The sequence below is a fragment of the Biomphalaria glabrata genome, chromosome 3, assembly GCF_947242115.1.
Source record: "Biomphalaria glabrata chromosome 3, xgBioGlab47.1, whole genome shotgun sequence".
NCBI classification, from domain to species: domain Eukaryota; kingdom Metazoa; phylum Mollusca; class Gastropoda; family Planorbidae; genus Biomphalaria; species Biomphalaria glabrata.
In genome coordinates, this window is record NC_074713.1 from 35,526,742 (window position 1) to 35,538,245 (window position 11,504).

Here is an 11,504-nt window from a genome sequence, read left to right on the forward strand (position 1 = left end):
TATAAATGTACAGGCCCTTACTACATTGCATTTGCAGATTAAGGCTTGAGGATCGCCGCCGAAAAAAAAAATATTCGAAAAATAATATTTTCAAAAAAAGCTCATTTGTAAGCGATACATTTTGTCACTTTGTTTTGTTACAGAACTATAATTCAAAGCCATAAACAAAAAGTTTTGGAAGTGAGAGGAGAAATTAAGTGGACCATTTAGATTCTATAACTTTTTTTTTTTGCCATTTTTAGGATTCAAGTACTTATTGTGAGTTATAGTCCCAATAGAACAAGATCAGTAGGGGCCTATGAGTAAAGGTTGGGAAAGGTGACAAGGAAAAGAATATTTGGGTTCAGAACTCATCTCAATTGTTACTCTTATAATGAAAAATTTCGTATGAATTCTACATTTCCCAAAACAAAGTCTTTCTTAAAATAACTAAGATAAATTCATGTGCCATTACATAAACTCTGTCGCCATATTTGACTATTCTGTTTTAAAACATCATGTTTTAATCTGGAAATGGGAAGGGCGGTAGAGTGATAACGTTAATCTTCGCTCCTTTTTATGATTTCTGCTAACGATTGCATTTGGTATTAACGAATTCTTCGATATAATAATTTATTTTATAACATACATAATTATATTAGTGACATTTTTTTTAAAATTTTTGTGTTTCTTAACTAAAATACAAAAATAAAAAAGTATTGGTTTGTCCGATGGGCGGAAGGCTGCGACATGTATGCCTAAAAATGGGTTCAAGTATCAATAAGTAGCTTATTGATATTCAACTAATTTTATTCACAAACTATGATTTCTAAATAAAAGTAGAACCGCCCTCCCACCACTCAAAGGGTTTATGTTGGAAGGCAGTAGATGTATTCGCCCCCCCCCCCCGCCCACCCAATCGACTAACAGAGGAACGACATAATATAAAGATCGGTTAAAATATTAATACTAAGTTTTAATCATATAGATATTTAATTGATTCTGTTAACAAACTGTGATTTCTACAAATAAATTGGCCCGCCCCCCCCCCCACTCGAAAGTTTAAGGGGGGGCGGGATTGATGCCATCGCCACCTGCCCATCCCACCAAATCGGCCAACATACTACAGGGGGTGGGGCGAAATAATCTAAAAATAGGTTGAAATATAAATAATGTGTATATATTATTAACGTAAGCAATAATTTCGTAGAAAAATAGTGTGATTTCTTCACTAAAATTCATCGGCCCCCACCCCTGGTGGGGCGGCTGAGTTGGGGATGCGACGCCCCTACTGCCCCCCCCCTCCCTCCCTGGATCCGCCAGTGCCCAGAAAACTCTCTCAAACTGCGATATTTCTACATTCACTTCTTAATACCTTCCTTCCTTTGTCAATATTTCGTTTCACTTCAATGTTAGGTTTTAGGTTTGCAAGAATTGCAAAGCAGACGTCTACTGATCCAAAAGAAACCTTTATCTTTATCAATGTTGTCTTTATGTCAGAGAGAACGACTCTGGGGACACTGATAAACTGACAGCACTCAAAACTTACTGTTTGACACGGAAATCAATACGGTGTGTGAGTTGAATACCACGTCAGAAATAAACCCTTGAAAATCAGATCTGTTGAGGCCTACTGACAGCAGAGAACGATTGAGTAGGCAATATTTCAGTGGCACAGCTTTGGGTAGGAACGTGACTGTGTGACATCGTGTGTGTGTGACTAAGTGTGCATATAGGACTGTGTGTGTAAAACATAAAAAGCTCGCGTATTTCAACGTTTAGTCAATGAAGGTGTGTACGTTGAGAAGATTGTGAGCCTATAGTCTACTCCTGCAACTCTTTGGCTAACTATCCAGTTAGTTTGTTATTTGATAGTTTAAGTTTTTTTGGCACATCGGCACAATTTAGGCCATGTCGTGCCCATAACCTCTCAAGGGTTACCTCCCCTTTCTAGCTCAATAGCTAAATGTTCTACAGCTGTTAGATGTTATGTTTTCTAATCTGCTTAAACTTTCCTTTCATCTACACTCTATGTACCATGCCTACACTACACCTAGAATACACAGACTACACTAAGCTTTATATATGTATTGATATATGTTCAATGACATTGTGCACTAATTCTGAAATAGATTTTTTTTTACATTGATAACTAGTTCTCAAAGTCATCATTAAACTAATTACTTTGAAGCAGAAATTTAAAACATTTTGTATACATGTATTGTACGTTTTGCTGCATTTAGTTATCTGTTACAGAAATGTAAAGGTTTCTCAATATTGGTTTTAACTCGATTAAGAAACAAAGCTTGTTCTTTTTACTTAGCAAAAGTCAATGGAGTTTGTTTTTTTTTTAACTTTTTTTTTGACAGTTTTGTTAAAAGAAACATTACTGTGATTAATAATGAAGGGGAAGAACTCATTTGAAACTTGTGGCTAGAACACAATTGTCTTTCATAGAACAAATTGAAGGTGGGAAAACTCAAAGACCTCAGTCCATTTCTACAGCATGTGGACTTCAGTTGGAGAAATAGTGACTTGTTTTCCTATTTATGAAGTGCAATAGTGATCCACACTTAGAGAATCAAGTTACATGTTGTCAAATAGTTTTTGCATATTTTATAATCCTAGTGATGATGATAAATAAATATATTGAAATATTGAACAATTTATTATATAAAACTGTATAAACTTGACATTCAGGTGTCAACAAGTAAAATTTGAAACCAAGTCAGATATGTGTGTAATATTACAAATCATAAAATAGTAAAAATAAAAAAATATCATTAATGTAAACAAAACAAATAAATTGTTGAACTATTACAAGATCGTTGTCAGCCAGTGTTAAGTTTTTCAAAATGTCTTTCTACTAGTTCATTGAGTCACAAGCAAGTAATTCAAGATCAAACAAGTAACAGACACTGAGAACCATCAAATAACATTTATTGCAATAAACAAACTGATAGACTGCTCACATACAACATGGTGTGTAAGGCAGAACTACAACAAAATAACTCTTGTAAACATTTCACTTAAGGAGAGTCCAGACAGCTACTGGACAGTAGTGATGTCCCTTCACTAGAAGTGAAATTACAAGTCACAAGAAATTGTCACAACATCAATCCTCATGATTATTGTAACAAGCACAAGATTTCCTCATTACTTGTATGATGTGTAGACAGACAGCAATACTTTAACACATTACTGAACATATGTGTGCATCAGACAGACCCCTGAGTCTACACATTGGTTAGAGAAAAGTGTTTGGGATTTCAAAATTACAAAACTTTTTTACATTTCAAGCAATGAAAATGTATTTAATAACTTTATTAAAAACTATTTTTTTGTATTCATTGCCAAAAGTGTAAATTGCAATGAATACATAATTTTTTCTTACTTGGTAGTCAAATAATTTAATTTAGTCTTTAAAAATTGTTTTAATACTTGAGAATACTTTTCTGAAAAACATTTTTCACAAAGCCTACATGAAGTTAAATCCTTTATTTAAACATATTTAGCCCAGAGAAATTAGCAGTACTTAATTTTCTAGTCCAGTGTAAACAATCAGGCTTGTGTGTTTTGTGTGTAACCTTTTTTAAAGAAATTTTTAAACAAACTTACAAAAAAAAACAGTAAATGATACAACTTTCAGTTGATTGGAATTTGTAAATATCCAAAAAATATTTTTGAACAAACATGTCATCCAGTTCAAAGGGGATAGAGAATGTCATAATGGCCTGGTCTGTACAAAAGACTGACAGCAGGCTTGACTAATGAATCATCTGATGTGTCAGAAGCACTAAAGGTGAAGGCATTGCAAGTCAGACCTTCACGGTCCATGTACTCGACACGAATGGGAACTTCCAGAGCTTTGGTCAGGGCAACTATATGGATGTGGTCACTTTCTTTACCCATAGGCTCCACTTCCTGGGGAGCAACAAAATAATCTAGCAGTAAGAGAAATGAAATAAACACACTGTTCATATACATTTTTTTTACCTGTTTATTTTTGGCAGATTTGTTTTACAGAAAAAAGAAAAAAATGCCACCATCACACAATGACCTTATAGTTTGACTATCATTATAACACATTTAAAACATACAAAACATTTTCTAGTGTATGAGATAATTATGTTAAAGTTTTCAGACTTATTGGTTCAGGGATCAGATGATGTAAAGCTCATCTATTTCTATGGTCAATGGTTAATGATATGACATGAGGTTAGCACAACAGCCAATGGCCTTCACTTTCATCCTCTAACATCATCTCTCCATTAGAATTGAGTGGACTGAGGGAGGAATTAAACTTGTGATGGAAGCCAAGTGATTGACTACTCTACCACCACATGATGACAGTGTAAAGACTCTGTAGGTCTAGATTATACATAGAAATTTCTAGTATAATGGGAGACAATCTTTTAAGCAAATTTATGTTGCATGGATTCCTTAATTCTAAAGCATAAACACTAACTATAAACATCTTGTTGTTATTTCTGAGGGAACTAAACCGATGACTTACTTGACTGCAGAATTGTTTGACAGTTCTCTCCCCATCAATAAAATGAATGTACTCATCTTCTTTCTTCTGTAAAAACCCAGACACTATTAATCTAGAAGGGGAAAAAAAAGAAAACATTTTTATATTTCATTCTCTGAGTACACTTTTTGCACATTCAACCTGATAATTATAACATTTTTTGTCATGAAAATTTGAAAAGTTACTGGTCTAGTAACTGGCATTGCCCTGTAGACCTGAAATGAACTCCAACTGGTAACAGGACAGGAAGGGCAAGTCCTCACGCCCTGGTCAGAAAATATGCTGTTCAGTTAGTGCCTTAGCTTGGCTTAGCATCCAAATTTGGGTGTGACATAACATTTGAAGCTCGCTCATAGAACACCCAGATCTTAGCATTAATTAGTTTCACCACTTTCACATATGCTCCCCTATTTGACACCTGTCCAGCCCATCCAAGCTACTGAAAAGTAGATAAATCAAATTCAATCTTGGCAGAAGTATCCACCCCTACTGATTTTTTCTCCCTAGGTGAACCCATCTCTCCCCTTTCCCTTTCAGTGCTCTCTCAGCTGATTACCTGCACCTGACTTAGATGTCAAGTTTCATAGCTAAAACTGTTTCCCTGATCAAAGGGACATTTGACGTCAAATCATCAGGATTTCAGACTCTACAGGACTCCCAGGATTTCAACCACTTGTCATGTACCCACTCTTGAATTATAGTCATAGCCTGGTTGTGATACGAAAGTGGGCATGGCAAGTGCTCTCTCTTAAGCTAAAGCATCTGTCGTGTTATTGCCCCTCATGCCACACTGCATAAAGATGACAGCTCTTATAAATCAGCAGATGTTATCTGTGGCGCCGAGTGCCTTTTCTACCAAAAGGTGACTTTTCCTCAAAGCTACTCATGGCTTGGAGGCAGGAGCGCGAATCAGTAACCATTACAACAGATGCTGCAATGTTTCGGTTTTTAGTGATCTTTTTCCATATGTGGCATAGTCTATAGAGCATGTGAAAGTGCCATAATTTCAGTACTGGAGCTACATGTGGCAAGGCCTTTCAGGATCAAGGTCCAGGTAGCTATTATAGGCCTCATACCTGGCTCTCACAGGGTCCCTAAGTACTGATACATCGTGTAACAGTAGATGGCATCAGATGGATAAGTATTTAGAGTCTTCAACGTCATCTGTTTGAGTAGTGTTGGGGGGTGTGTGTATGCTTTTTAGTGCCCTCTTCCATCCCCACTAGTTTAAGATTAATGGGAGGGCTAGGCAGACTTCTCCATGAAGGGCAGGCAGTTTTCCTTTGAATTAGTACCTGGTGGGTGGATAGTCCAGCTTGCATGCTCCAATGGGTTGCCCCATGCAGGTTCCTACTCAACTAGATGCACTAGTGTAAGAGATCAAATAAACTCTACTTGCCTCAAGTACACCACAAAGTAGTCAGACAAACCCTGGTCATTAAATGTCTCAACAAGTTTTTCCACAGTGCCTGGACTTTTCACTTGCTTGACAATATCTATAAACTGAGGACATCAAAAATGCAGATCAAACAATAAACAATGAACATTGAAAAATAATATAGAAAATATTTCAAATAATAATGTTTTTAAATAGTATCAACAGCTTTTTAGAAAGACATGTTAAGAATAATTGGCTTGTAAATTTTAGTTGTTCAAATATTATCTGAAGATAGATTAAATGTAACTTTTCCATTGTTTTTCCCCAAACAATTTATAACTTTTATTTTTTACACAGTAACAAAAATGGCAATTGGGATAAGACATCTCCAAAACTACACTTTTGTTATGCTGGACATCAATGATCCTCAGCTTCAGCCACTTTGATTTGAACAGGGACAATGAGATTATCTATTGTAATTTGTACTTCTGTTTCAGACTTTTACAATAGAGATATAGCAACACTGAACTTTGAAAAACAAAATCTGCAAAGTCATTATAATCTTCCATTCAGCTAGAGCCAAATAAATTATTTACTGTGTCATAAAAGTCTTCTAATGTAAACTGTGGGAACCCCAAAGCAATAAGCTCATCTTTTGATTTTGTAACCAACTCCAGGAATCTGAAAAAAAAAAAGGAAAAAAAATCAACTTGAATGTTGACCATTCTAGAAAGGGAAAAAATATTTTCTTTGATTTCAACAATTAGGTCAGCTAAATAATAATTTACTGAAGTCATAAAATTTAAAAAAACTACCTTGAATAGTCTGTTGGATCTTTGATTAAACTTTCTAGAAAGGCAAAACCAAAAGCTCTAAAGAAACAATTTCCATCTCCTCTTGTTTTCCTCATGTTGGCATAACGTGTTTTAAGATCCTGGCAAGGTAAGAACAAATATTTGAAAATATCAGGCCCTAACTTAGTCATGCCTACAGATAGAAATAGAACAGTGGTATTGAATAACAAGGGAAATAACGTTTGAAATCAAAATGTACTGAACCATTGATTATCATCTTTGAAGAAACAGATAGTAATCTAATACAGAAAATGGAGTAGTGAGAATAGTGTTCTTAGAATATGGACAAACATATGGTCAAGACTACTTTGAGATGGACACACAGGGCAATATGCTAAAGAAAAAATGGAGCAAATTGAAAGAAGAAAGAACTGAACAGAATAGTTGCCACACACAGAGATTCCAATATTACTTTTTTTGTCAATGAATTTTTGCACTAATTGGCATTGAGAGATGAAGAGGAGTCCTTTTTTCACTCAAAATGTATTTAAATAGTGCAAAAAAAAAATGTTTCTATAGCAGTTCTTTAATTACTTACTTCAATTTTATGTCTGTACACAGCATCTTCACTTGTGTATTCCTCTACAATATCATCAAATGTAAACAGCCCACTTACTAATGGTTGAGTTTCTGCAATCTTGTATTGGTTTTGAAAAAAGAAAACTAATGATGTATACATGTAATACACACAATATTCTTAGGTAGTCAATTTCTGAAGAAACATTTTAGTGTCATATTTAAGTGGGTAAATCATGACAACACTAATTGGACAATTAATCAGTGCAAGAATTCAAAATAAAGCCTATATACCTCCTTTTCAATCTGTCTCTGCTGAGCCATAATGTCCTCATCATAATTTTTTTCTGGAAAAAAAAATTGATGTAATATCCTAAAAATTAATTATATATATAATTTTGACATAAAAAGAAAATAATCTTCAGAAGTATATTCTGAAGTAAAGAAGAAAGTAATAAATCATAAAGACGTTCTGAAATACAGGAACAGTAAAAGTGAAAAGAATTTTATAAAAATCATTATATTGTTGTAAATGTGTCCGTAAAATTTCACATCTTAGGGAACAATCTTTTCCCTTTGCAATATTTCATGTGACTTAAGAAACCAATTGTGATACACAACTGGCGTCACAGGCTCGACATCTGTAATCAACAGATTGTAAATACAATTTCTAAAATTCAACAATCAAGATCAAATTCATCTTACCCCAACCTCTAAAACATGACTAGACTTGATCATTGACATCTTGGTGATTAAAAAATCAAACTAGCGTAAAACAAATGACCATATAACCAATGACATTACATATTATTACTTAAGATTCAAAGTGCTCTGTATCAGTTGACCTTGAATGATTGATTCAATGCTCAATGTTTGACAATAAAAGTCTTTAAATAGAAGTTAATAAATAAAATATAAAACAAGCAAAATTTAAAAAAAAAACAGTAAGAAAGAAAAAAAAGCTATTTAATGGTAAGAACTCCACATTTACAACTATATCTCTCAATAATGTAGAAGGTTTTTTCCTTTTTCCATTATCAAGCAAAATAATTAATTACCAATATTTAATTGAATAATTTGTTAATTTTTAAATTGATTCATGTTTTATTAGGTATAATAAATAATTTTATAAAGTTTCAACTTGATCCGAAATTGGGTGTGGGAGAAATAGAAATGTATTCAAAATTTGTACCAGACAGACATACATACAGACAGAGTTAATATAAGTCTTTAAAAATACTTTTCCAATGTTGGCAGTGATAGTAGTAGTTTGCTGATGTTGACTAATGGGAAGACATACCGTAGCCCTAGAGAGATGGTGACAAAAAAAGCTATGGAAAGCATTGGTCTCAGCTCTGGAAGAAAAGCAAGCCAAACGAAAAATGGCTGGTTCCTCTACCACAATTATATGTGTTGTATTTGGAATGTCTCTCAAAAATAGGACTCTCCAGTTACATGAAATAGTGCTGTACAAGATGAACCATAGCTGTTCTAAGAGTAAAATGAGGCCAGCAAAAGTAAGATATTGAATTAAAGCTAGAAGAATATAAACCCATCAAACCTACTCTTTATCTGCCTGTCTATATTCTATAGTATTGAAAACAAAAAGATAACAAAGAGAGTGTGTGAAAGTAAAACTAATTTTTAGGTGGCACTTATGGGACTGACAGTGGGTCCGTTGTTCAGTAAGCAATGCAATTAAAAAGGTTATATTTTGACATTTTCAGCATTAATATGCAAAGCTGTCAATAAAGATTATTCTATCTTCTCATTCTCCTGCAATACAAAATGCACATTTAAAGCATGATTGACAGGGCTCAATATAAGACACCCTGCAAGTACCTTCTGAATAACTTTTATTTTAGATCTAAACTAATCTAAACCTTGATCTAATCTAGATCTAAATCCTAGGTCTAGTTTTATTTATCTAAATTTTCTAAATCTATCGAGATCTACTGATCTGGAGATCTTAATCTAGACTGACTACTTTAAAAGTACTTTAACTTTAGTCTTTTCTTTAGGATACAACTCAGTACGCAAGTAGGCTACAAATTTAATTTTATAGAATCTAGAATGTCTAGATCTAGGACTAGATCTAGATGAGTAGAATTTTACTAGAATCTAGATCTAATCAATCTAATCTAGAACTCTAGGTCGTCTAGGGCCTAGAATTTCTATACTGACTAGATTAGCAGTAGCAGCCTAGACACAGACAGTGAGACACAGAGAGTCAGAGTTACTGAGAGTAAAAAAATGCGAGTAGAAGTAGATCTAGTGACCAGTCACAGTGCAGTGACTGAGTGAGTACCTGGATCATAAGCAAATGCATGTTGCTCCGATGCCATTCTTAATCTTGACTAGAGTAACTTAATCTCGTGTCACTATTTTCACTTAGTAGATCTAGTCCAGATATCAGGTCTATCACTGTATCTGGAGAGCTATTGAAAGATATTTGAATCTAGCTAGAGTACAGCTCCAAATAAAAACAATAGTGAACTGATCAGATGGTGACAATAAATCTCTGCCCAATGTGTAAAAAGGTAAGACAACTGCAGTTTTAAATGAGAGTTATCCTTCCAGCCTTTTCCTGGTTTATTCACGTTTATTTGACAGATTAAATGAAAAATTGTGTTGTTTTTTTTTTAAATCAAGAGAATCTCAATGGCCTAGATCTATGGGTTGAACTAAAAAAAAAATTAAAGTTCAATGTTAATTAACTTATAATCAAATATAGGGCCTACTAGATTCTAGAATCTATAGAACCATAGAACAAAAAATCTAACAGCATAGACAAATTTTTTAGGAAGATTCTAACATTTTTAAAAGGGGAAAATCCACTAAATATAGGCAATATAGGCCTATAGATCTGTTCATGGGCGTAGCCTGGAAAAGAGTGGGTTTCGGAGTTCACTCACCCTAAAACACACCCTGCGGGATTTGTGGAATTTTGTGACTCTTCTTATTCTTAAATTTGTTTATTTTGTATTATTAGGAGATTTTAATGTAAAATCATCACTGGCCCCATAGCCCGGGGGGGGGGGGGGGGGGGGTAAAAATCCTATTCAATTAAAAAAAAAAAAAAGAAAACTGCAGTCACCAAATTACATGAGCGTAACCGTGTGATTGTCAAAAGAGCTGAGCCGAAGGCTCTTCGAGCTCTAGGCATGTAAGCCTGCTTGAACAAACCGTTGTCTGGAAGAGATCCAAGTCAATGCCTATGTCTAAAGCATTGCTATTTCCGACATATCTAGCACTCCGGGCGCATGGACTAGAATGCATGGCCGAAGGCCGAGTACATCGGGAACCTCCTCCATTTCCCTATGTTGTACCAAGCTAACCATGCAGGACTCGCCATTAGTGTAACGGTCCCTTGAGGAACGGCGCATGGATTATCGACAGGGACGTGGAAGCTCTCTTTCAACTCCGCACCGTGCAATAGGAAAGCTTTCGCATTCCCGTGGACACTGCCACAGGAGTTTTGTTTTGCTATTCATTTAGCCTAATTAGGCAACTTCCTCAAGTAATGGTTTCCACCCGGGTGCCACGTTGAGGCAGAATAGTATACCCGGGTTCTGCTTAATCAACTCCTGCAGCAGAAAGGTGTAGTCATTGTGCCACTCTAAACTGGTGTGCAGCCTATATAACGTTGTGTAATCATTATGGTTAAAATTTAGTTCCATACTTTCCCCACAGAATACAGAGGTCATAATACTATAACCATAATGGCATGTAAAAAAAATACTTGTACCATATTTTTTTGTCAAACAACGAGAAAGCGTGCAAAGAGTTAAATGTTTTATTTAAATGTTTTTTACACAAAGTTTCTGCTTGACTTTCATTCGATAAAATTGTTAGCGAAAATGTTGATTTCATGCGTTAAATAAAGCAGTTGGCCCTCATATTTGACAAGTAATATATATTTTATATTTAATTCCTCCTTTAAGAAGCTGATGACTTTTTGTAGCAAAATCTTGATTACGCCCATATACAAATTCTACTCAGAGTACAAAAGATTCTAGTTTGGTGATATAGATCCAGACTTTGAAACATTAAAAGACAGAAGTCTAGACCAGAATACTGGTTGCAGTTAGAAATATAGTAGGCATATTGAGATATTGTGTATTCATATATTGTATAAGTATGATTGTGTATAAGTATGATATAGATATGCATATTGTCAAAAATCAGTTATCGCAGTCCAGCCATGGAACTATACTAATGATTTTTGCATAAGACGATGCGC

The 11,504-nt window shown here is 34.6% G+C and overlaps 1 protein-coding gene across 1 annotated transcript; it reads right to left on the reverse strand.

Annotated features, from left to right (window-relative positions):
- Positions 1-2,902: 2,902 nt before the first annotated feature.
- On the reverse strand, positions 2,903-9,810 carry LOC106073317 (ubiquitin thioesterase OTUB1-like). The gene is made up of 8 exons (XM_013233850.2): positions 9,570-9,810; positions 7,556-7,608; positions 7,284-7,382; positions 6,707-6,825; positions 6,488-6,572; positions 5,913-6,016; positions 4,496-4,586; positions 2,903-3,903 (listed from the first exon to the last, which is right to left on the reverse strand). The coding sequence occupies exons 1-8, from the start codon at positions 9,604-9,606 to the stop codon at positions 3,685-3,687; spliced, it is 807 nt and encodes a 268-aa protein (XP_013089304.1). The 5' UTR covers positions 9,607-9,810; the 3' UTR covers positions 2,903-3,684.
- Between the last annotated feature and the right edge of the window lie 1,694 nt (positions 9,811-11,504).

Coding starts and splice junctions, on each gene's coding strand:
- LOC106073317 (XM_013233850.2), bottom strand. CDS start 9,606: ATGGCATCGGAGCAACATGCATTTGCTTATGATCCAG. Junction 7,609..9,569: donor TGCATTTGCTTATGATCCAG/GTACTCACTCAG, acceptor TTTTTTTTCCAG/AAAAAAATTATGATGAGGAC. Junction 3,904..4,495: donor TCAAACAATTCTGCAGTCAA/GTAAGTCATCGG, acceptor GTTGCTCCCCAG/GAAGTGGAGCCTATGGGTAA.